A 27,918-nucleotide genomic window follows, 5' to 3' on the forward strand; every position below is an offset into this window, starting at 1 on the left:
CTACTTTAAAAAACGTGCAATCAAAACGATGAAATGCACAAACTTCTGCGAAATATATATAAGGACAGTTAAACAAGAATATTGCAAAAATAAAGATTCCGCTGTAAGAATGATTTTTGTGTTGTCAATAGTGAATATTGTACAATTGGAAAACTACAATCTATGAGAAAATAGGTTCTAGAAGAATCAACTGAACCAGAACTAACTGTATTCTAACTCTGGTATAATGCTGATTTTATGACGTAAAATAAATTTCCAAAGTAACTTTCCTAAAATTGTACTAAATAAATGAATGGCAACAAAATTAAAGTTCAGGAAGGAAATTGCATTACTATGGTTTGCTATATGATGGACTTAAAATCCCATTGTCCCTATGGTATCCCCATACACTACTGATGGACACACAAAACAATATAGTAGGTTCAAATAAATATATGAATACAAATTAATTCAACTTGCACTGATGAAAACCATTTTTACCAGGTAAAATGAGCAAACAAATTATACAGTGTCCTAATGAGTCAAAACACAAATATCAGTCTATATAAGCACAGAATGAATATCACTGTTTATCGCAAGGTTCAGATGATCCACAGAGTATCAATGAAAGTACTCACTCAAACATTTCCATGAATGAAACAGAGAATAAACACATCCGGAGTTCCATGTGTATTCTTCTATGATAAAGCTGTTTTTATAAATCTATATGAATGGAGTACCCATATTTACACATTCATTAACAGCGTGATACCAAAGGAAATTGCTCTCCATTTGTTCTTGTTTAATCCACTAAATCTAGTCCTCTTTCCATCGTACACATATGCACAACCTCAGCTTCAGCACAATTAGTCCCATGGTGGGTGCCAAATGTTACAGCACTTACCTTCTACTCAAATAATAGACAATACAAGTCCAGTATTTGTTATTATTGGTTCTTATTGTGCAGTTAGGTTGACAAGTGGAAATTGATACATTTCTCCTATTTTATTACACCCTTAAAATACAAGAAAAATACATTTACTACAACAATAAACAATAGGGGCCCCGAGTGCCATCTCACCTCTGTCTGCGTGGGTTAGAGTCTAGGATTCGGCTAATGTAGGTATGTGAGCAAGCTTGGGTTGGTGGTTCTTTCCTGGGATTTTCCCGGATTCTTCCTCCACCATTAATACTGGCCATCATGCATAGCCCATTGTGTGCTGAAAAATAGTGTTAAACCCCACAACAACAACAAGAATAAATAATACCGTCATCAGTGCATTATTGTTCTGCATGTTTACATTGATTCTGTTTAAAGTACATTCAATATGAATAACTTACTACACCATATAGTTATTGATTATCCATCTGGAGAGCTAGTAGACCAAATAAACCTAAACACATCAATCAGTGTATAGAGCAAAAATAGAGAGCAGACAGACAGACAAGCGAATGGACAGAATGATAGGCTCATAAAAGAATATGCAGGTTGATAACCTATTAAAGGTACCAAAATACATCAACATACATTCTAGAGAAATACGCGGAGTACATATACAATAAACAGTTACATTAAGCATATTATAAATCTATTTACCTTATCATATGGGACAAAGGTCAAGTCATATTTTCCTTGAAGCAAAGGAATCATCAGACACTTATCTTACTGCAATGCCATAACCAGCACCCTTCAGAAGCTCCAGTGGAATGACAACCATTAATATACTGTTCATAATATATTGTTTATACAGACAAGTAGCAAACTAACCAATCAAAAAGTTATTTACCATTTGTCGTACAATAGAACAATTCAGCATTAACATTATTCATTAATCATGGTAGCTTCATTACTCAGTGAACAAAACTCACAGGTAATCCTGGTTCAAAGTTTCCTAAATGGCTAAATATGTGTAAAGTGAGAATAGCACGATAATTGCAATAGATGACTTTATTTCTCTCATCAATAAACATGAAATACATAAAATAATAAAATATGTCTGCCTAATTAAAACATCAATATATAAAATTAAAAAATATATGCTCCTGCTACATCTCTATATATACAAAATACATTTGTAAATTATGCCTCTAGAACAGTGTGGTTATATTTTACAGTGACTGCTTCATTAATCAACCCAAAAAAACATTGCATTACTGAAATTGTTTTGAAAATAGACACTGTACATAAAATGCTCACTTTTTGAAGAATTCTCTTTTTTGCAGGCAATAAAATAAGTTGCTTGCACTTGCTATGAGGAGAAACCATGAAAAGAGCTACACTTTATTTGGTTTATTAACCTGAGATAAAATTTTAAATTTGGCCTGTTATCGCTATGTGCTGAAACATTTTATGACACAGTTCACATTTATATGGCTTTTTCATCAATTTTGTATTCTGATGTGCATTTTTAAATATGTAAACTGATTAAGCCTCTCATCACATACTTCAGATGAATGGTTTCTCTCCAATGTGAATGTTCTTGTGAAATTTTAAATTTTCACAGTGACTAAACAGTTTATCAACTACTTCACATTTGTATGGCTTCTCTCCAGTATGAATCATCATGTGCACTTTTAAATTTCCATTGAAAGTAAACATTTTAGCACACACTTGACACTTGTATGGTTTTTCTCCGGTATGAATCCTCATGTGCTGTTTTAAACTTCCAGTCTGAGTAAAGCTTTCATTACATACTTCACACTTAAATGGTTTTTCTCCAGTATGAATTCTCATGTGCTGTTTTAAATTTATATTCTGAAGAAACAATGCATCACATATCTCACACTTGAATGATTTTTCTCCGGTATGAATCCTCAGGTGCTGCTTTAAATTTCCATTCCGAGAAAAGCTTTTTTCACATACTTCACACTTAAATGGTTTTTCTCCAGAATGAATGCGCATGTGCAGTTTTAAACTTCCATTACGAGTAAAGCTTTCATCACATACTTCACACTTAAATGGCTTTTCTCCCGTATGAATCCTCAAGTGCTGTTTTAAATTTGAATTCTGAGAAAAGCTTTCATCACATACTTCACACTTAAATGGTTTTTCTCCAGTATGAATCATCATGTGTCGTTTTAAATTTAAATTCTGAGGAAAGCTTGCATCACATACCGCACACTTAAATGGCTTTTCTCCAGTATGAATCCTCAAGTGCTGTTTTAAATTTCTATTCCGATAAAAGCTTTCATCACATACTTCACATTTAAATGGTTTTTCTCCAGTATGAGTGCGTATATGCTCTTTTATGTTTCTACTACGAGTAAACATTTTATCACACACTTCACACTTAAATGGTTTTCCTCCAGCATTAATGCTCATGTACAAATATTTTATCACACACTTCGCACTTAACTGTTTTTTCTCCATAATTAGCGATTAGAAATTAGTTTGTGTAGTCTAGTGCTGAGTTTTTCACGTTGAATTAAACTCATGTCACATGAGATAGTGGGCTCAAACTTGGAATAACACAATAAATCAGAATCCCAATTTGTTGCTCTCTTTCTCAAGAAATTTCGTAACAGTGTCAAGCGATACAAACAGACCGACAGGCTGGTTTTAATAATTCCACGTACGTGGCCAAATTGTTTCATGCGTTGGAAATTAAGTAAGCAAAGTAATTTAAGTAAGTAAAGTAAGTAAATTAATTTAAGTGAGCAAGTAAATTAATTTAAGTAAGTGAGTAAGTAAAATAATTTAAGTGAGCAAGTAAATTAATTTAAGTAAGTAAATTAATTTAATTGAGCAAGTAAATTAATTTAAGTGAGCAAGTAAATTAATTTAAGTAAGTAAATTAATTTAATTGAGCAAGTAAATTAATTTAAGTGAGCAAGTAAATTAATTTAAGTAAGTAAATTAATTTAATTGAGCAAGTAAATTAATTTAAGTAAGTGAGTAAGTAAATTAATTTAAGTAAGTAAATTAATTTAATTGAGCAAGTAAATTAATTTAAGTGAGCAAGTAAATTAATTTAAGTAAGTAAATTAATTTAATTGAGCAAGTAAATTAATTTAAGTGAGCAAGTAAATTAATTTAAGTAAGTAAATTAATTTAATTGAGCAAGTAAATTAATTTAAGTGAGCAAGTAAATTAATTTAAGTAAGTAAATTAATTTAATTGAGTAAGTAAATTAATTTAAGTAAGTAAGTAAATTAATTTAAGTAAGTAAAGTATGTGAAGTAATTTAAGTAAGTAAAGTAAGTGAAGTAATTTAAGTAAGTAAAGTAAGTGAAGTAATTTAAGTAAGTAAAGTAAGTGAAGTAATTTAAGTAAGTAAAGTAAGTGAAGTAATTTAAGTAAGTAAAGTAAGTGAAGTAATTTAAGTAAGTGAGTAACCTAATTAATTAAGCAAAGTAAGTAATGTAAGTTTAGATAAATATGTTTAAATGTAAGCAAGTTTAAAAGTTTAAGTTAACTAAGTTTAAGTTAACTAAGTAGAAAATAAGTAAGTAGCAAGTAAGTAGTAAATTAAAGTAAGTACATAGTAAGTTAAAGTAATTAACTAGTAAGTTAAAGTAAGAGGTAAGTATATAGTAAGTTAAAGTAAGTAAGTTGTAAGTTAAAGTAAGTAAGAAGTTAAAGTAAGTAAGTATTAACTTAAAGTAGGTACGTAGTAAGTTAAAGTAAGTAAGAAGAAAGTATATAGCAAGTACGTAGTAAGTATATATAGTAAGTTAAAGTAAGTATATAGTAAGTATATATTAAGTTAAGGTAAGTAAGTAGTACGTTAAAGCAAGAATATAGTAAGTTAAAGCAAGTATATAGTAAGTTAAAGCAAGTATATAGTAAGTTAAAGTAAGTATATAGTAAGTTAAAGCAAGTAGTAAGTTAAAGTAAGTAAGAAGCTAAAGTAAGTATATAAACTAAAAATAAGGAATGCATACAATAATTATAAATGTAAATACACAAATGAATCTAAAATAGATATTTTGGATTACATCATTGTGATTTATGTTAGCAAATCAACACTGTTTTAGGCTATTCCTGACTGTTGGTACATCAGCACTTTCAAGATTGGAATTATTTCATAACACCACTGGAATTCTTTTGGAATATTCTATACTTTTAGACTCGTGATATAACTGTTTGGACGAATTGCGATTCAATTCAAAGCACTGTAAGTTCATTATACATTTTCACTTTGACCACTCCGATGGTCTAAGTGGTTAGAGCGTTCACCTTTCATGCGAGAGGTCTAGGGTTCGAAGTCCGGCTGAGTCATACCATACAATTATACGATTGGTATTAGAAGATGCCTCGCATGGTGCTCAGCCTTAAGGTTAATGTTAGCACTCGTTGGACTAGTGTCAGGATAATATGACAGTGTGGGACATCATATTACATATCTGAGACACGATACCCCAGTTTTATGCATCATTATAAACTGCCACATTGCAAACGTTGTTGCAAACGTTGTTGCGATTTTGACTGAAAAATTATTAAGGCTATGTTAAAAATCCAAATTACACACACAGAAAAGCACACACACAATTTTCACTTTGTATTCTAGGGAAATGTGTTGTTAATTTGTTTTACAAAAATCTTTGATTTTCAATCTTTTGTATTACTGGCTTACAGGCCAAAAAGTCCTAACAGTACATCATGACATGAATATTGACACATGCTGAATACAGTACTTGGATACCTAGATCACTTTCTTAAATTTGATAAAACATTTTAAAGCAGCTTGTATTTCTTAATTAAATTAAAGGTACTGATAAGCATGATAGCATTTGTTGAAGGTATCTCGCTTATTGAGTCTGAAATCATTATCCAGTACAGATGGCAACAAAGAATTAGTTCTTAATGTGGGTATTTATTGTCTGTTTGATATTAAGACAACTTTAAATACGAACGCAAATAAAATTGTTAAACTCATCATATAATTGTTGTCGTACCATTTATACTAAATATTAAATGACAATACATTTACTCATTTCTTGTAAAATCGTGTAAGGAAAATATCTAGAAACCCACAGTTCCTTTTCAATCTCTTTGTAGGTCTACATGCATACTTTATCCTGATCCTAGACTCCCTTCAAGACATTTCCTACATTTAAATCGGTCTTTCTAAGACTAAATTCCCCAAATGGCATGTAGCGGCTGCTGTCGTTAACGATGCTAACGTTACTGCATCTAATACTGCTTTGGCACGAGAAGGTACAGAGAATGTGCGGTTTCACTTAAGGTACCTTCCCAATCATTCTAGTCATGACATTTTCTCGATGCGTCATCTTAGCATTATATGTGATATATGCTGTGATATATGAACAGTTCATAGACACGTGAAGGATACTCTCGTGTGAGAGAGATTCTCCTGCACAGTTCATATATAAGAAAGGCGGAGATGGACCTGTAAGGGGTGGTCAGTTTACCAATGTGTGTCTAACATTATGGATTTCCAAATTTACACCTTCATCTGCTCACCTGCTCGAATTAGCTTCTACGCTGGCCAGATTGATCAATAAACTGTATACTGAGCCAAACTAATTAGCACGCAGCAGTTTACTAATTCTAAGAAAACTGCGTCGTGGAGAGTGGCTACAAACCTTGTCAGACTCATCGAAGGCACTTGTTGTGGCGTTTCAGTTAGCAGCACTGCGTGAAAACCAAAAGGGAACAAGTATATGTTAGATAACTTGAGAATATCTCACATTCACGATCGTCTGAATTCTTTGCAACATCCAGAACAATAACTTTGGTGTCATTTTCCTGCTTCCACGAGAATTTACAAGCGTGCGTACAGGATGTCCGTCAAGGCGATCAAAAGTACGAATACAGAGATTAGCACGGAGTTGCCTATGGATTATGTCGCGTCGTTGTATCAATTTTCTATTTTCGAACATTAAGAGAGTCTCAAATACTCTCGATGGACCGTTGTTGCGATGGCTTGTGGTACGTAGTGTTGACCTGGGCTATGTATATGACGATTGACTTGCTTAGTAAAAAGAAAACCTTATCGTCGAGCCGAAAATGAGTTGTGAAAACTTCTAAACCAATTTAATACAGAATACCTAAGCCAAGAGTAAAAATGGAGATAAGAAAAAAGAACAAAGTGGTTCTAGAACTGTTTTACCAAAACTACTTGGCTCGGCATTCCTTTCACTGGGTCTTGTCTCAGCTTCTGCAGTGTCACTGGTTCCACATAAAAAGCAGAAATCGGAAACTGAATACGAAAAATAACGCGACCTTGTAATATCACCAGGTTGTTTTCGTAACATAGTACGAAAGAAAAACTTCAAATAACAGAATATGTTGTAAGATACAGTCGTAGCAGCAACAAAATAATATTATATTAAAAATTTTGACGGCGGTACCAAAACAAGTCAAATTAGAGTTTAAATATTGATATTATCAATAACAGTTTTCAGCCAAATGAAAACCGTATTCATTAAGGCAATGGCATCAATCCTTTCATTGACTGCTACAGTTGTGCAGGCTTCTCTCGGTATTATGTTAGTTGCTACGGTGTAGAAGGGTTGTCACATTTGTCTCTGGTAATCACCCCTGGAATTACGTCTTTCCCATTAGGAAGTTGAACGGGTTAGTTTTCCCATCAGACTCCTGCGAGGTCACAGCTTTCTTCGTTCAGCTAATAATGTTAATCACCGGTTAGCAGACATGTTTCAGGTAGTGCGTAGTTACTGGCTGTCCTTCATCTTGGAATATTGCCACGTGTAAACGGCTCTCCCGTCTCTCCATGTCAGTTTTGGTGATTTTCCATATCAGCAACGTTGTTTGTGTATGTCATTAGTCGAGCAATATAGAGTAATTTTAATCTTTTGATTTCTAGTGCTATGGACTCATTCTTTGTTCTGTGTTCCTTCTGCACGTGTTTCATGCCCTTTCCCGCCCGTTCACCGCTCCTGGTATGGCGGTCCTGCTTCTTGCCTGCCCACTGCCTGAATGATGATAGCCAGACGGAAGAACGTTACGTTTGTATGTCTGAGACAAGGACATAAGGAAAAGATCCCTCTTACACAAAACTAACAATACACACTCCGCCATCAGTAATATTGAACGCGTGAACCTGAAAGAATAGACGTGTTTATAGTCTCTTTTCTATTTCTTTAACCTACCAATACACAAAGACAGATACATATGTTGATAATCTAACTACTACCCATTTTCTAGATTGTTGGGGGCAGCCCTGAAATATCCAGTTTTATTGTGAGGTTATGACAATCACATATCGTCAAGGTTGCGTCGCCGTCCATATACAGGCTTTCCCACATGATAGGGACTGTTTCTGAGGAAGGAGAAAGAGAACTCTTTCGTGCCCGCTCGACAGCCCACACAAACTTTGGCTCATGCTGTTGGTGTTGCTGCTATTGTTTTTTATGTTGTTTCTGAAGTTTGTACTTCTTAGTCGACTCTTATTGCTCCTTTTTGATTTCGTCTTTAAACACATCTTCTATCAGGTCTTGGGCCATTTGTAGGATCCTGTCATTTTCAAATCTCATCAGGCTTGGGTATCTGGTTTTGCCAGACACGATGTAAATTAAAGTGGGCTTCGTTTATCTCTGCCAGTCATTAACACATCTTCATAGGTGGACGAGTTAACAATGCATGGTCAAACTTTTCGTTCATTCGTTTGTTGAATTAATATTGTTTTCGCCCATATGGGCACGTACGACTGGTTAATGCCTCCATGTGGGGGGCTGATAATTTGTTCGAATGGAACGGTAGTATTCCACGCCCACCAACGCATCAAGGCACTCACAGAGTGCTGTTTGATTTTAGCCGAAAGGTCGTGGAGCAATAAATCCCATTCGACCTCATTAAAGGTTATTAGGAGTAGGAATGTACCAAACACACACTTATTATAATACATAACGGTACACTACAGGATAAGACTTCTCGCTGGATTGGGCATTACTCTAATGATATAATCACGGTTCCGTGTTTACAGACTCGTAGGCAAATGAGAATCAGTCCACACACTCGTATTTTAATGTCCCAGTAGACAAGGAGGAGAGGGACTCGGAAGGAGACGCCAAACGCCAGCATCAACGAACATGATACGTCTAAAACGCCAGAGTTTATATTATCAAATTCAATCCAGTTGTCTATGTCGTGAGTATTCCCTATTACCAATTCTCAGTTTAGCACAATTGCAATTAAAATCACGAATTTAGGTTTGATTTTTCCTATCTTAAATTAATTTCAAAAGCACATAGTGTGCATATCTTTTATGTGGACCAATGAAATAGGTCTGAGAGACCATTACAAAAGGTTTGATTTCGAGTTAGGAATTGTGGTTTTGATTCAGAACGGTGATCAAAGGATCATATTAGGTTCTCGGTAGTGCTATCAAGTCGAGATTTCAAACCAAATTGAAATCTCTTATTAATTGGCAAAATATGGTACACCTGAGAAGGCTGAGCTTTTCAATCAGATAATCGATACAGGGACCGCTGAATGTTTTGTGGAGGGCTGAAGATTTCCCTTCCTCCTTCCTTTGTATCTCTCCATACTGCATATGTGTCCCGAGACTAAGAGTTTCCATCCAAGAACCTAACTTTAGTCATTGCTCTTACTGCAGGAAGATTCATGGATGACGTGAAAAAGGTTTTCGAGGACCTAAAACGCTGGCCGATTTCGTCTGATGGATCTTAGACCCCATCGACGAGACATGGAGCCAAGAGGAAATCGAATGTTACGGAGATTGTCATCGCCATGCCAGTGATGGCTCACGCTTTATCGGGATACGAAGGACATTTTCTTTTGATGGAACAAGGCAACGAACATCCGAAAGTGACCATGTAAGTGGGACAAGTACTGTTTAAGGATTCGATGAGCTAGTAGACCATGCTTTTGAGTCGAATGCCTAAAAGGTCTGGAATGACAGAAATGGCCAAAGGCTACTTTCAACTCTTTTTCAATACCGAAGCCAATCAACACGCCGTTGTACCCCATTTGCCTCAGGCTTACGACTACGACTCCGACAGCATGCGTACCGAACAACGAGAAGCTTTCTACGCTAGGTACAATGCTCACGCCTTGGACCCTTTTGAATTTCAGGAAGAAATGTTAAAGTATTGTCGTTCCGACGTGGACATTTTACGGCGTTGCTGTGAATATTTTGAGAACCGTTCATGGATTACGGAGGGATCGATGTTTTGAAAGAAGCCTGCACCATTGCCAAAGCGTGTTCCTTAGTGTACCGCCAACGATTCATGCCCGACAACACCCTTGCTGTCATCAGACCTCAAAAGACCAACTTTGTCAAACGACAATACTCTGTCAAAGCCTTACGCTGGTTATATTACTTGTTCGACAAGGAAGACAAATGTGTAGGAAGACAAATGGTTTCAGCAAGCCCGAAACTGAGGAGGCGAAAAGACCATCGGAACGTATTCAGTGTATGGCTGGGACTTTGAAAACCTCAAGATTGTGTACAAGTTTAACGGTTGCTTATTTCACGGATGTTCCGTCTGTTACCCTGAACGTGGCACTAAAAATTAGTTTTTACAAAGAATCATGGAAGACGTGTACCAGGCCACTTCTCAGCGGCGCTTGACGTTAGAACAGCAAGGATACCAACTGGTGGAAATGTGGGAACACGAATATGATCACCGTTTGAAAACCGATCGCGAGCTTAAATGCATCGTATACAGTTACAAGCTCGTCGACCCGCTGAACCCAAGGGACAGTTTGTACGGATGTTTAATGTTTGTTGTACCACGTTGACGAAGAGAAAGGAAAATAAATCAAATACTCGAACGTGTGTTCAGTGTATCCATGCTTTTATAAATAGCGTAGCTTTCCTGCAGAGCACCAGCAATTGTTGACGGAACACATCGACATGGACAACATTCGACAATACAAATGCTTGATCAAATGCAAAGTTTTGCCTCCTACGGACATGTACCATCACCTGTTGCCTCATCATTACCAAAGAAACTGATGTTTTCCTTGTTCCGTACTTGTGCCGAAACGTGCAATCAAGATCAACCTTGTCAACACACCAAGGAAGAACGCGCCTTGACGGGAACATGGGTCAGCGTAGAATTGTTCAAAGCTCTGGACCTGGGATATCAACTGTTAGAAGTGTACGAACATTTCCAAGACACAAAAATACCGCAAGGGAGGTGAGACTCAGAACGGCACTACGTGGATGCCTTTTTGAAACTTAAACAAGAAATCAGCGGCTAACCTACCTGGTGTCACTCACCCGAAGACGGCTAAGAATACCGGCACAAACAAGGAGAAGTGCAAACGGAGTGTTAAATGAAAGGATTGACTCTCAATTATCGCACCAGTCAAGTGGTGAACTTTGGCGTATTGAAAGAAGCCTTGCACTCTTGAGAGGATGAAAAATGAAAAGTGACCACCCGTGAACCGAACAAGATTGTACGTTTACCCACTCACCAAATCGTCGGTCGACCCTTGGAAAAGCTTTATCACATTGTTTACCACAAGCGAGTGCAACTTCCCAATCACTTTACTTTGCCGTACGGACATGTCGGTATAAAAAATGGTTCCAATAGGATAGTCACCAACAAGAAGGATGACTTCGTCACAGCAATAATCGAATGAGAGCCCCAATGAGAGCTCCAAGTTCAAGCCATACAATTTTCCTGTCTTCTTGTCTGACTATTGTGATTGTGCCCATCGATTGAAACGTTTCAAAATTGGCCCACGGATAGGGAAGTAGGTACCTCGAATGCTTTAGCTAGAACAGGATTTGTCTACTTGGGACCTGAGACATGATTTGGGTACGAAATACAGTGTCTGAGTTTTGATATAAAGATTCAACAATTCTGGAACATACTCGATGGTCTCCGCACTGTCCTTACCTTTCTATGGCCTTTCCACCTATCACATTGCGGTGCATTTATAAATTACCTCAGATAAGGTAGTACCATTGTCCTGGAAGAAAAAAAAAGAAGACTTCTAAAACTAGTCATAAAAAGGGAAAGATGTACCAGCTCGAGACTTCATTAAGGATAGTATAAAAAGGGTCAACCTCCATGTTCGATATTACATTGTTTCTAACAAGACCAAGCAAACAAGATGAATCCTTTTAAACAGACATCATTCAAGTTCAGATGTTCTCAAGTGAAGTCTGATGATGTGCCTTGTGATGAGAGCGATGCAGTAAAGCATCATGGGAACCTTGTTATCACTACCACTGCCACTACACCTACCATGGAAAATGACGTAGTGCGTGTCAAACCTGACGGATGCCAAAGCAATGTCACTCGTTATCGTGGACTCTACTGGTTTTCATTGTCAATGTCAATCTTTACGTGAGGCCATTCGTCTACCACCTTACGTATGTCATCCAAAACTGAACAAACTCCTGTCAATTTCACCCTACCCTCATCGAAACGAACCTGTGAAAGAGGAATATTCGTTTCCTGTGTGTTTGCCTAAATATTGCGACTTTGAAAATCATTTTCAATCGTTCCAAGGCAAATGGCCTAAATATCTGGGAGGACCTACACCTGAAGAATTAGCCAGAACCGGATTTTTCTACTTGGGCGAACGGGATAAAGTAAAGTGCTTCAGTTGTGTTTGTGTCACTACACCAGTGGAAACAGCAAGATTCGGTATGCATGGAATATGTTCGATGGTCCCCGAAATGTCACTACATACCTTTAGTGGGTACATACCTTTAGTGGGACGACATCAGTAATCCCTTAATGGATACTTTACAAGAGAACATTCGTAGTTTGCTATGGAGTTGAGAGAGCGCATTTACCTAGAGTTGGTCAAAATACAAGTGAAACGCAAACTCAAAATCTTTTCTTCATTTTTAAATTATGCTCTTTTTCAAAGCAAACGAAAATTGATTATGGGAGGACACTACTTCAGTCACAAACATAAACGAGGCTATTGGCCACGACCCAGTAATTCCTGATTCTTGGAGGACATACTCATGGATACGTTAAAAGAGAACATTCGTGGCTTGCCTGTAGAGTTGAGAAATCGCATTTACGGAGAATTGGTCAAAATTCAAGTGAAACGCAAAGAACAATTGCATCCGTTACGGCACCGGAGTTTGAACCACTGGTACATGAATGCTATAAGATGACTGATTCATTTGAAAATGTTGAAATGGTCAAACATTGTTCAACTGGACAAGGACAAGAAGACTTTGGCGTCTACTCATACTACTTGTTACATGATGACCATACTAAAAATAATACCAGAGGAAGAGTTAGTGGATCGAATTTTGTCTTTAAAGGAAAATTCCATGCGATGTGTAATGTGTGAACTAGACACTAAACAGTTTGGTTAGCCACTGGAGTACAATCAGTTTTGTGCAGAGAGTACACTTATTACCTCCGACAAAAGAGGGTATAAATACAGGCTACCATTCCACAGCCTTTATCAGAAGTGATAGAACTGCTTCCGTGCACGCAAATCAATGACACTAATGAGACCGTGGATGATTAACAACACTTGTTACAAGAACTGTGCCCATTGAATTTGGGTCGTCATGTGGTGTGTCTTATTAACTTGTTTTCTGGGATTCGTTTACCAGCCGATTCCTTGTGGACTCTTTACGAACAGTACTTACCAACAAGAAAGAACAACATGAAAGTGATCCCTTTAAATGTCCATGACAAACTCATTTTGTTCAAAGTCTTGCGTTTTCATCTTGATACTTTTCGACCTCTACGGGGAAAAAAAGATTCGACAACTTTTAGGTACCGAAGGTGCGTATGACAATGTGTTTGTAACTTGTGACTTGCACCCTCATTGCACAGATCTACGTGACTGGAAACATTGGGGTATTGAGGCTTGGAACAAAGAAGTGGACCACTATGCTGAAGATTTGTGATCCACCATTTAGATGTCCGGGGAAAAAAGTAACTTTTAAACCTGTGTTAATGAACGTACTACAAGAACCCCTCAACGGGGACAATCACTCCCTTTTGGACAGGACAGTCGTGGACATTCTGGAAAGACCATTCCGGGACGATACCTGTGTGACTGTACCCCATGTAGAGAATGCAAGAACATTACACACTGTCCCTAGGACACCTTGTTTACCAAACACATGTTGTACAGAGACTTGTTTATATTCAGTTTGGATGTGTATTTTATCGTTGTACTTAAGCCTTTGGCTTTTATGTATTTTTGTCTTTCGTCTTGTTCCATTTTAACCTGCAATAAAGATGTCTTGAAAAGGTAAAAAAAAAAAAACCCAAAAAGAAAACCGTTCGTCTTGTCTGTCTTCGTGTAAAGACTGATACTCCTTGCACTATGGCTACCTCAGCTGTCTATATTCCCTCTTCCACCACTTTCAAAGTCATAAGCGAACACTTAGATTGTGCCAGTTGGGAGGCCTTGTATCTTTGCCATCCCTTTACCATGTTGATTGCGAGACCAAGTGGTTCAAGCAAAAATGAATTTGTCAAACGTTTGATCGAACATATACATCATTTGATCGATCGCCCACCTCAACGATTCGTGTGGTGTTACAAAGAGTGACTATCGGAGTACAGCCTCTTGCGAGAAAGTCAAGGCGATTCCATCGTGTTTGTGGAAGGCGTTGTCTAACGAAGACGACAGAATCGTGTCTGACCCCAGTCAAACCCATCTGGTCTTTTTCGACATGTTAGGAGAAGACGAAGAAGAAATTAAACTGTGGTCTACGCGCAAATAGCATCATCACAATGACAGCGTCATTAACATTGCTCACAGTTTGTTTAGATAAAGCAAAATCCATCGTACCTTCAGTCATAATGCTCATTACGTGGTATTGTTCAAAAGCCCTAAAGATAAATCGTAAGTACAAGCCTTAGCCAAACAGGAACACATTGGCTAAATCATTCATGCGACGATGCCACTCAAACCCCACACGCCTATTTACTCGTGGGTTTAAAACCCACTACTACCAATTACTTGCGATTTCGTACCCATTTGTTTCACCACTGGTGCCAAGACTGAGGACCTGTCCTATACACGTCCCCGTCGCCGACTTAATCAATAAAATCTATAAAATCCTCGGATACTTTGGGTCTGTCTCACACATAGTCAACATTACTTCCTTTCAGTCTCATCTTCCCATCAAATTGATTCGTACCTTGTATGGCACCAGTCGCCATGTATGGCATCATGATGCATTACCAAATTCTGTCTGAATGATTATAAATGGGCCATCTGGAAGTGGTAAAACGCAACTGCTGCTTAATTTGATAATGATGTGGTTGAAATGGAATAAGTTATATTTAATAGCTCCGTCTCTAGATGACCAGCGATGCTATGATGTACTTAAAGACTTTAATATAATCGCAAAGTTGTTAAATGAAAACGGTGATGGTGTTATTGAATTTATTACTGATATTGATGAAGAGCCATTTGTAAATGATCTTGACGAATTTATTAATAGTATAGTTGTATAAGATGATGTGATGCTTAACAAACACTCCAATCCAGCGAGATTATTTTTACGCGGTAGACATATAAACACAGATGTAATTTATGTTACTCAGCGGTATGCACGACTACCTAAAGTGATTACGGATAATTGTAATATTTTAGCCGTATTTAATGGTGTTGATACACACACGTTACAAAATATACATCAGACTTTGGTGCAGCGTAGATATGGATATAATTAAGCTTAGAAATTTATTTAGTCAGGCTTAGTTATCCCTGCATGGTTTCATAGCAATAAACATGCATGATACACGGTCACGATCTCGAATCGGTGTTGATAAAAAAAATTAATTGATAGCAACAACGAGGGCGAAGTCTCCTATTCGGCACCATGTCACGGTTTTTTATTTCATTTATTTTTTATTTTTTTGGTCAAATTTTTTGCGATTTTCAGGAAAGCTTATTTTTACGATTCGAGGGTGAGTCATTTAGAGTCTGTTCTCTCTCTCTCTCTCTCTCTCTCTCTGTGGTGTCATTATTAGTTAGAATTTTATTTAACTATAGCAGCAACGAAGGCGAATGCCTCAGATGTGACACGGTGCCGCCGCAACCATTTTTTTTTTTTTTTTGTTTTGCGATTTTCAGGAAGGCTTATTTTTGCAATTCAAGCGAGAGTCACAAAGAGTCTGTTCGCCAGGTCTGCTTCTAAATATTTTACTATTATTTTACATCGAATACCAAATAAGGAAGTACGCAAAGGAAAGATAACTCTTTGATTTATTATTTTCCTCGAATCAAAATTCATTGTTATTTCACAATATGTACATAAATAAATGCAAAGAAAATAATATTTCTTTAATGAAAATTCTGGATCGATCTAAAACTAAGTTTTTAAATCTACATCTGTATACTAAAACCTTTATTGATATTTATTCATTCATTGTCAGGTTTTAAATCAGCAACTTCAGCTTAAATATCTGCATATCAGTTAAGATCTTATTCAAATAATGACGTATAATACAATTCGATATAAATAGGAAATATAATAATAATAATAATAATAATAATAATAACAAGTGAAGGTTTGAGTATAGAGCAACTTAATGTTTCTCAGGGTTCTTTCCTATAGTTATTTGTAATATTGTAAAGCTGTTGAGTGTTTCTCAAGTCTTTGTACATATGGCTCTGTTTGAAACTAACCTGTATGAATTTAATAAAAGGTTAGCCAATATTCCAAAAAGTCTGTAATTAAACAATAATTTTAATATAACATCTGAACATCAGACTTTAACATTGATAAATGTCAATATCAATTTCTATCATAACAAATGCTACTTAAATTACTTATGTTTGTCCAACTGCACACAGCCACTGTGATTTAAAATCAATGAGTTATTACTTGGAAGTGATGCACCTGGTATTTGAGTCTTGAAATTTTAATGCCATACAAGTTCGCGAATGTTAATAAACCAGATTAAACTTGAATTCGAGTCTGCATTTCATCGTTTGTTCCATTCTTATTATAAGAGTTCCCCACTTCATCCCTAGTTCCATTCTTATTTTAAGGGTTCCCCACTTCATTCCTAGTTCCATTCTTATTGTAAGGGTTCCCCACTTCATCCTTTGTCCCATTCTTATTGTAAGGGTTCCCCACTTCATCCTTTGTCCCATTCTTATTGTAAGGGTTCCCCACTTCGCCAGAGAATCAGAGACCTCTTGGATTAAAGATCAAAGTTTAACTGGGCCTTTACTCTAATGAGAGTTTATCAGCCTTAGAGAACACCGTGAGTCACTGAATGATCACCGGAAGTTTAACGGCCAGCGCTATACCGTAACAATACGTTGAAAACTAGTCTTTTGGCTGGTTAATTTATTCATCAAATGATCAATATAATAAACAATATAAATACACTTTTAAAATTTGACTTTGCATAGCTTTGTGGGGCCTTGTGTGGCATTGTCAAGCTTTGCGTGTTTTCGTCAGGCTTTGTTGGGCTTTGTATGTCTCTGTCGGGTTTTCTAAGGCTTAGCAGTATTTAGTAGACCCTCGATTGTACGTACTAAGAAGCAAGATACTGAAGACAAAACATTTAAGTGTGAAGTGTGAGATAAAATGTTTGCTCATAATGGTATTTTTAAACCGCACATGAGAATTGATGCTGGAGAAAAACCATTTAAGTGTGAAGTATGTGATAAAAAGTTTGCTCGTAGTAGATATCTAAAAGATCACATGCGTCTGCATACTGGAGAAAAACCATTCAAATGTGAAGTATGTGATGAAAGCTTTGCTCGGAATGGAACTTTAAAACAGCACTTGAGGATTCATACTGGAGAAAAACCATTTAAATGTCAAGTATGTGATGAAAGTTTTGCTCATAATGGAAGTTTAAAACAGCACACTAGGATTCATGCTGGAGAAAAACCTTTTAAATGTGAAGTATGTGATAAAAGCTTTACTCAGAATGGAAATTTAAAACAGCACTTGAGGATTCATACTGGAGAAAAACCATTTAAATGTCAAGTATGTGATGAAAGTTTTGCTCATAATGGAAGTTTAAAACAGCACACTAGGATTCATGCTGGAGAAAAACCTTTTAAATGTGAAGTATGTGATAAAAGCTTTACTCACAATGGAAATTTAAAACAGCACTTGAGGATTCATGCTGGAATAAAACCATTTAAATGTGAAGTATGTGATGAAAGCTTTACTCAGAATGGAAATTTAAAACAGCACTTGAGGATTCATACTAGAGAAAAACCATTTAAGTGTGAAGTATGTGATGAAAGCTTTACTCAGAATGAAAGTTTAAAACAGCACTTGAGGATTCATACTGGAGAAAAACCATTTAAGTGTGGGGTATGTGATGAAAGGTTTACTCGGAGTGGATATTTAAAACCGCACATGATGATTCATACTGGAGAAAAGCCATTTAAGTGTGAAGTATGTAATGAAACCTTTTCTCAGAATAGAATTTTAAAACTGCACATGAGGGTTCATACTGGAGAAAAACCATATAAGTGTGAAGTGTGTGATAGACTGTTTGCTCTGAATGGAAATTTAAAACTGCACATGAGGATTCACACTGGAGAGAAACCATATAAGTGTGAAGTGTGTGAAAAACTGTTCAGTCGCCGTGAACAGTTAAAATTTCACAAGAACATTCATACTGGAGAGAAACCATTGATCTAAAGTTTGTGATGAGGGGTTTAATCAGTTTACATATTTAAAAATTAAAAATGCATATGAGAATGCATATTGGAGAAAAGAGAAAAAGCCACATAAGTGTGAACAGTGTCATAAAATGTTTCAGTACAGTCTAGTTAAAACTGCACTTACGAAAACATTATTAGTATTTGTTATTATTGTAGGGCTCAACGCCATTTTTCAGCACAAGATAGGCTATACCTGGCGGCCAGTATAATTGGTGGAGGAAGAACGCTGGAAAACCCCGGGAAGAACCACCGACCCACGAGAAGGTACTGGCAGGCTTTCTCATGTACCCACATTAGCCGAGCCTGAGACTCAAACTCACTAAGACAGAGTTTATGGAAACATACTGGAGGAAAACCATATACCGTGAAATTGGTGATAAAATATTCAGTTGCAGAAGATATTTCAAGCACCATGCAAAGATACATACTGGACAAAAACCATTTAAGTGTGAAGTTTGTGATCAAAGGTTTATTCAGGGTGGAAATTTAAAATGGCACTTTGTCATTGATGATGGAGAAAAATCATAAAGGTGAAAAGTGTGATAAAATGTTCAGTCGCAGTTAACATTTAAAACTGCACATGAGCATAATAAATATATGGTGCACATGAGGATAAATAGTGGGAAAAATCATTTAAGTGTGAGGTATGTGATAAAATGTTTAATCAGTGTGGGGCCTTATGACTGTGCTTGACGATACATGATGGTTGGAAGTACATCATTGTGTTATGTGTTTAAGCTCTCATAAACAGTAACAAGAAAAAAGTAAAGACAGCAAGCTTTTCAATATTTAACAAATAATTTATTCCCTAGAAAAACAAGGTAAAATAAAGAAATGAATTTATGATTTTAAGAATCAAATCCAAAAATAATCAATGAATACTCCAAGAATTAACAAATAGGGTGACCTAGTAATAAAAGGTTCTAATGAATCTGAGGTCAAGTCCTGATGAAATTCAAAATAGAAAGTGATGATGTATGTTGTAGTCAGTGTAGTACTATTGTGTCTACAGTTCTTTGTTGAATTTCAGAAAATATGAAGGAATTACTTATGGTATACATTTTGCAATGTCGTAGAAAACAGTTACACAAACACGGGGTCAATGAAAATGTTCTTCACACAATCTGATATACTTGACACTCACTCTGTATTTAATCAGATTCAAGCCTGTTTGGAAATCTGCAGCCATATGATCACTGTGCACCATCAAATGATACATATGTACAGCCATCCTTAATACTCCTACATATTCTTGCATCACAGACTTGCTTACAACTCCACTCTAGATATAATGTGACTTTAGTCTTGATATCACCATAACACTGTGTGCAGGCATGGACCCCGGAATAGGCATACTTTGGCACTGGTTTTTGCAGTCTTATCTATTTATGATGATTCACAGTTGTATAATTTTTAGTATGGCAGTGGCTTGTTTCATATACATAATTGGGTATATTAATTGTGATTTTCATGCTATTTTAACAGAACTGTGGGTACTTCTTGTCCATATCTATCCATTCCTTGGGGCTCTCCGCTGCATACTACTGCAGTTCCATTCTCGGCAAACAGCGTTGTTTGGGCATTCTTTCCACAATCCACTCGACTTACAGACATAATAAGTTGTGCCGACTCTGCCTCAATACAGTGGCAATTCTGCCTTAACAGTTATGTCAGTCAGTCATACTGGCGAGTAAGCCTCAAAACATCAGCAATTCTGCCTGGACATCAGTCATACTGGCAGTTCTGCCTCATAGATAGGGCATGTTGGCCATTTGCACCCTGACATCAGTCAGACTGGCGATTCTGCCTCATAGTTAAAGCATGCTTCTCTATCATCTTACCACAACTAACCTCATGCAGTGGAGGGTGAGACCCACGGAAAGCAAAAGATGTATACTTGTGTACTGTTTTATAATGCTAAATAGTTGATTAAAGAGTTTGACTATACCTATGCATTTGTTCTTCGTATGCGTCACTATCACATATGCAGTTCACCTATCAGTCAGTCCAACTAGAGGTGCATATGGTCCATCTGTCCACCATTCCATATATTTTATAGTGTGCAAATAGGTGTTTAATGTAGCTAAATTATATTTACACAAAGAATGGAGTCCAGCCTGGGCCCGTGATATGGGTCAGTTCAAGGTCAGGTCAGTGGACATGCACACTAAGTTGGATTAGCGATCAGCCAATCGTAGACAAGGGTCTGATGTGCTGAGGTAGTGACAGCAGTCGTTCACTTTACAAATGATCAGCATCGAGAGTGATCTGTTTGTTTTTGTATAGTCATATTCATATATTTGCTTCAGAGGATGTATTCAAATGAAACTTGGGTGCAGTTCCAGAGATATAAAGTAATGCAGGGTTTGATGGGATTTATATATATGGATAACTATTGTCTAATGGATCGTTCTATTAAGTTTAAACAAAGTTTTAAACTATTTCTGAATTTACAATGATCCATAATCATTTCACCTTATTAATGTCACTTTATGTTGACCAGAAACTAGAGCTGACTTCATCTAATAATAATAATAATAATAATAATGAGGACTTTGTATAGCGCCTAATCTTTAGAAGCTTTAAGTGCTTTACAACTTTAGACAACACCTATAAGATAAGAAACATAATATAATTATTACAAAAACAAACAACATGAAATTAGAAAAGCATTAAAAAAATAAAAGACATGCTGAGAATATTTCAGGTAGCAAACATTATTAGGTCTTTAAGTTTGTTCTTGCTGTTGAAATAAGTGAGTTTTGAGAGCCCTCTTGAATGTGATCACTGTTTCATTATGTCTACGTTCAGTGGGCAATTAATTCCACGTTGCTGGGCCCTGGTATGCAAAAGAATGCTATCCATATGACTTTGTTTTCATGCTTGGAATAATGAGTATACGATTGTCAGAAGAGGAGCATAAGTATCTTGCTGGTGTGTACACATGAGTGAGGTCAGGTAGGTATGTTGTACTACAGTCCGACAGTGAAATGTAGCACAGAGAACAAATTTTGTGTTTGATTCTGGATCGAATGGATAGCCAGTGTAGGGTAAAGAGCAGCAGGGATGTGTGCTCTGATCGTGGTACTCTAAGTATGATCAGAGCAGCTGTGTTTTGAACTTTTTGAAGTTTCTGGAGTAGATATTGAGATGAACCAGACAGAATTGAGTTACAATCGTCCAGTCTTGAAAGTACTAATGAACACACAAGTGTTTTAGTGGCATCAACTGAAATATATTTGCAAACTGAGCTGATGCATCTCAGCTCAAGATATGCAGCCTTGCATATGTTCATGACATGTTGGTGCAATGTGAGAGTACTGTCCAGAGTAACACCTAGGTTTCATACTGATTGTGTGAATTTAATGTTGGCGTTGCTGATATTTATTGTTTTAGGTAAAGTATGTGAATGAGAAAGTCTTTGTGTTGTGATCAGAATGGCCTCAGTTTTATCATCATTCATCTGCAGCTTGTTACAAGTCATCCATGACTTCACATCAGAAATACACCTCTCTATACCTTGGATGGTAGCATCAACTTCAATTGGGTGGCTAGTTTTGTATATTTGCGTGTCATCAGCGTACAATGGATGAGACACTGGATGATGATCTATGACACTTGAGAGCAACTGAGTGTACAGAATGAAGAGAAAAGGTCCAAGAACAGACCCCTGTGGAACACCACATCATAGATTAACTGGGTTGGAGTGTATTCCATTTGCCGATACAATTTGTGTCCTATTGACCAAGTAGGACTTGAACCACAGTAAGGCTGTATCATGAATGCCAAACACATGCTGGAGACGGTGAAGTAATATATCATGGTCTGTTGTGTCAAATGCTGCAGACAAATCAAGGAGGGTGAGGACTGTAATCTTTCCGCTATCCAATGCAGAGAGAGAGAATGTTATTAACTACTTTAAAAAGCGTAGTTTCAGTACTGTGGCAAGGGCGATATGCAGACTATACAGTGCAAAAAAGACTTTGAATTTAGATGAGATACAAGCTGGGATAGAACAACCTTTTCTAAGATTTTTGAAATAAATGGGAGATTAGAAACTGGGCGGTAGTTCTTTAAATCGTTATGGTCTAGTGTTGGTTTCTTCAGCAGAGGCTTTACAATGACAGTTTTGAAAAATGATTGGAATTCCTCAGATGAGAGAGAGGTATTAATAACATCATTTAGTGAAGGCAATACTGGATCTAAGCACTCAAGCAGTAGTGATGTTGGAATTGGATCAAGTTCACATGACTTTGGTGCACTCTTCATCACGATTGTATGTACTAATGTGTGTCCAAAGTCTGAATATCTGACAGTTGCATTCCAACTCCTGGAACTTAAAATTTACAGTAAGGTGTTGCTTATAATTAACCTCTGGGGACCTTAAATATTAATTTGTTCTTAAGCCTCTACTGTATATACCTTTCAACCATATTATACATATTACACTTTGATCTTAGGTATAATATATTCTTTGTATCTGCGTTTATACTGATTGTTTATTGTAACTGTACATGCATTCTTCTTCAGGTATGTTTCTCCAAAAGCTAGGATTTCATAAGTAAATTGATTACTTTATGATGATTGATCACAGGTGAATCACATCCAATATAGTATATCACACAAATCATATTACTTGATAAAAATTATTATTATAACCACATATTAAAATTATTACATGAAAGCTCACAACCTCTGGGAAAGCATACTGTTCTGTGACACTACATGATAATGATCAATTCTAATAGGAACAGACAATGTACAGGACTTCTATATGATTGCTTGAAACTTGTGTCTGCTTATGTTTTTGTAGTTTGACATTAAAACCTACTTGACAGCTTAAAAAATATGAAGGAAATTTATAATATTCAAATGTTTCTAAGCTGCAAGAGGCTTCATCATTGCTTGATTATCTGAAATAAATTCTGAAATGAACTGAAAATGACTAATATGTTTTATTTTATGAATCTTATTTAAATTTGAGAATTAGTTTTGTGTCTTTACGGTGTATTTAGCATTCATATGATCACAAATGTAATTTAATAATTGCTACAGATTGCAGTTTGCTTTGCAAATCCAACGAACATATTCAACGTTCAGGTCTAAATAATGGAGAACCATATATTAATATGCTCAGGGTGTTTATAGTTATCTATGGTATTAACATTCTTTCATATTATTCAGAAAAATCCTTCTCCTGTGCATTCCAAGTCTAGATGTCTGCTTAATGTGCACATGAAGCAAAATTCATTCTCACTCTAAACCCAGAATTCCGCCTGGTACACATTTCAAAGTCCAATTCTTATTCTGAAACCAAATTTCCGCCTGGTACAAATTTCAAAGTTCAATTCACTCTCATTCTAAAACCAACTTTCCGCCTGGTCTAAATTTCAGAGTCCAATTCACTCTCATTCTAAACCAAAATTTCCGCCTGGTACAATTTTCGATGGAAAAAATGACGTCTCTAAACACTGACTTGTAGTGTTTTCCGCCATAGTCAGGCAGAAAAATATAAAATTACGCCTCAGCTAAGAGGCGTAAATGAGAATGTGTCATATTTAAATCACGTCTCCTGCTCTATTCCGCCTGGAATTTTTCCAATCCAGGCGGAAAACAGGCGGATTCCGTCTCAGTGACGGGTGGTTTCCGTCTCCGTTTCATACAGGAATATTCAATAAAGTTTTAATAGCTGTCATTGTCCAAGAATTAATTTTGAGCACAAGTATTTCCTCAGAAAATAATCTCTTGGAATCCAAACATTTTTTAAAAAAATTAAAAATTTAACTCAAATTAGTCACAACAGAAAACACCTGAATGTCTCCATGCTTTAAAGCAAGACTAAAATCATTTCTCGATATATCACTATTAAATCTGGCATCTGCGCAAAACAGAATGCCTCGATACGGGTCAAACCTCTGGTTAAACCAGAATTTCGGAATAATTGCTACATGTTTCCAGAACAACGTAGAAACTATTTACATGTTTAATGTTATGTACTCCAAAATACGACAAAAGCACTTTCCGTTACAGATCAGTGCCATCTCACCTCTGTCTGCTCCGGTTCAAGTCTCAGATTCAGCCAATGTGGGTATGTGAGAAAGCTTGCCATTAGCTTCTCGTGGGTCGGTGGCTCTTTCCGGGATTTTCCCGGGTTCTTCCTCCACTATTAATACTGGCCACCATGTATAGCCTATCGAGTGTTGAAAAATGGCGCTAAGCCCACAACAACAACGACCTCGATTTCACTCAATCAGTCACACACTAAGAATGAATTAAACAAAAATTAAAAAAACTTGAATTAAGGTGAGGTACTATGTCAGCTTTAGATACAAAGTTCTTATATTAGGTTTTAGAAAAGCTTTACTGAATTTCTAATATATAAAAAAGATTTTAAAAATATAAAACTAACAAACAAATAAATCAAATGAAATATAAATTAAATCAAATGTACATAATACTTCCCCCATTAAGAACAATACAAATTTATATCACAAAGAAAAGCTTTATCATATGTTAATTATGCATGAGGTTTAAAAAAAAAAAAACAAAACATTAGAACTTTTATTAATCATACACAGTGTACATGAAATAATACATTTCTATACACAGGAAAGGTGGTCTAGAGGTTAGAGAATCAGTTTGGATGTGGGAGTTCGTGGTTTCGATCCCCGGCTGAGTCACACCAAAGACTTACAAAAATGGTACTAACAGCTACCTCACTTGTCACTCAGCATTAAGTGGTTAGTGTTAGGGCTTGTTGGCCTGGTGTCAGGATAATGTGACTGGGTGGGACATTATGCTACATATCTGTGTCATGATGCCTCAGTGCTAGACATCACTATAAACTGCCACACTGCAGACATCGTAGCGATATGATTGACTTTTTTTATAGCTACATTAAAAATCCGAATCACACACACACTCACACATAGATGGGAATGTGCATATGCTATCAAATTATATTTTCCCTTATGTGCTGATGTCAATATTATAATCCTATAACAACAATCTCAATCTTAATAATCTCAGATTTTTATTTTTCATTGTACCAGTAGTCCACCTTAGTAGTCACTCATTTTTTTATTGTACCAGTAGTCCACCTTAGTAGTCACTCATTTTTTTTATTGTACCAGTAGTCCACCTTAGTAGTCACTCATTTTTAGTTTTCGTTGTACCAGTAGTCCACCTTAGTAGTCACTCATTTTTTTATCGTGCCAATGAAAATAAGGGGGCTGTGATCACTAAACACAGTAATCAAAGAAGGAGTTGAACTAATGTGAACTTCAAATTTTTGTGATGCCAATATCAAAGCCAAACATTCCTTTTCAGCTATTGAATAATTTCTCTGCAGCTTATTTACTTCCTTTATAAATAAGCTCACTGAATGTCAGCACGATTTTCTTCTTCTCGAATCAATACTGCTCCAATTCCAAAATTACTTGCATCAAAAATAAAAAAAGAAAATATTGTTTGCTTTTAAATCATGAATTAAGGTCAGAAACTAGGTCAGCTTTAGATACAAGGTTTTAATATTATTTGTTTTCAAAACACTGAACGAAATTTTAGGAAAAGATCAAATCTGGTAAATAAAATTTAATTACAATATCATGTAATGGAATAAAAATTAAAAACAAAAAATAACGAACAATTAAGTGAAATCAAATATAAATTAAATCAAGCACATATAACAGTTGCTTACATAATGTTCTTTTAGACACAGACCAAAAGCTGGTGACTCAAGTAAACTAAGAAGCCATTACTGAAGTTCCACAAGCCTGGATGCCAATTTCCACAAACCCAAAATGTCCCTTTTTTAATATAGTGTCAACATTGCAATGGCTAAAATGCGAATATGAATTCAGTAGGGTTTAAAGGGGTTTGAAACTACTGCACGTGTTATTAGTGTGCTTCAATGCACTCACTAGGGACTGGATGGTCCTGGTGTTCAAACTTCTATGTTGGATTCTCTGAGTGAGTACTGGTTCGAACCAAGCTGACACATTGATGTATTGTCTTGCATTATGTGCAAAAAATTAATAGCCTCCCGCTTTATTCTTCTTTTCTTTTCTTCTTTTTTTGTGGTGGTGTTTTTCCGAAATTAAAACTCTGTAAACCACAATTTTTGAATTTTGTTTAAAGTTGATGAAGGCTAATTGCTTCCTAAATCAGAAATGAATTACACATGAACTTTATTCTGACAAATGAAATCATCTTGTTCTACATTCTATACTATATAGTAAACTCCAGCTTCCAAGAAACATTGCTGCTGTTGCATATTGGAGAAAAAAGCCCACATTTAAGTGTGAAGTATGTCATACAAGATTTTCTTTCAGAGACATCTAAAATTGTCAATGATACCTACTGGAGTAAAAAAACAAAAAAACCATTTAAGTATGACATATGATGGAATATCAAATAGGAGTGGATGTCTGAAGAAGCACATATGGATACATGCTGTAAAAAAACCCACTGAAGTCTGTAGTATGTGATCAAATCAAGCTGAATTATAGCGGATCTCTAAAGATGCATATAATAAATTATAGAAATATGATAATGTGATGGAAGGTATAATTTGAGTGAATGTCTTAGAGGCTCATGAGAACTCAAACTAGAGGAAAATGTTTAAGCATGAAGGAAGAATGAAAACTGGAGAAAGTACCCATAATGGAGAAAAACAATTAAAACCTTCCAATCATTCTTACCTTTCCCGAAAGCATTTTTTTCTTCTCTGTTATCAAGACAAAATATTCCCACTTGGCATGCGTTTATGTCCATAATATTGCCAATTTACAAAATGATTATCACTGTTAGAATGAAAACATTGTACAAATGAAAAAGTTTTACATCAAACTAACAATGGTGATTGTGTGTGTGAGGTACATTATTATTTTCCAATAAAGCAACAGGACTATTCAGAATTTTAAATAAGAGGCACAATTTGTCTTTAATGGTAGTAATCGGAAATGGGGCTTCCGAACCATTTGTTCTTGTTGTTGTTGTTGTTGTAGGGTTTAACGCCATTTTTCAGCACACGATAGGCCATACATGGCGGCCAGTATTAATGGTGGAGGCAGAACCCGGAAAAATCCGGGACAGAACCACCGACCCACTATAAGCTCCTGGCAAGCTATCTCACATACCAGCATTAGCCGAATCCGACACTCGAACCCACGCAGACAGAGGTAAGATATCAGTGATCCGTAACGGATAGCGCTTTCGACCACTCAGCCACTCGGGGCCCCTCCATTTGCTCTTAAATTCAGAAAATATGTTTTTTTTTCTTCTGACAAGGTATACAGCTATAGTGGTTTTGGATCTTAGGGGTTGTGGATCAAATGCAACCAAAAAGGGTGTTCAGGAGCAGTCAAATCATACATTTGGGTTTA

The 27,918-nt window shown here is 36.2% G+C and overlaps 2 protein-coding genes across 2 annotated transcripts in view; one reads left to right on the forward strand and one right to left on the reverse strand.

The window, feature by feature from the left end:
• The window catches only part of LOC149789787 (uncharacterized), a 47,447-nt gene extending 23,973 nt beyond the window's left edge, over positions 1–23,474 (forward strand). The window contains exon 4 of the mRNA XM_089973122.1: positions 17,428–23,474. Coding sequence (XP_089829248.1) covers positions 17,428–18,509 — 1,082 coding nt within the window. The 3' untranslated portion in view covers positions 18,510–23,474. The remainder of the gene's footprint in view (positions 1–17,427) is intronic.
• Positions 1,421–3,411, reverse strand: LOC149789788 (uncharacterized). The gene has a single exon (XM_089971780.1). The coding sequence runs from the start codon at positions 3,347–3,349 to the stop codon at positions 2,426–2,428; it is 924 nt and encodes a 307-aa protein (XP_089827906.1). The 5' UTR covers positions 3,350–3,411; the 3' UTR covers positions 1,421–2,425.
• Positions 23,475–27,918: the final 4,444 nt, after the last annotated feature.

This window comes from Sinohyriopsis cumingii, chromosome 10 (genome assembly GCF_028554795.1).
Source record: "Sinohyriopsis cumingii isolate HCF-2022 chromosome 10, ASM2855479v2, whole genome shotgun sequence".
Lineage (NCBI taxonomy): Eukaryota > Metazoa > Mollusca > Bivalvia > Unionida > Unionidae > Sinohyriopsis > Sinohyriopsis cumingii.

Coding starts and splice junctions, on each gene's coding strand:
- LOC149789788 (XM_089971780.1), bottom strand. CDS start 3,349: ATGGAGAAAAAACAGTTAAGTGCGAAGTGTGTGATAAAATATTTGTAC.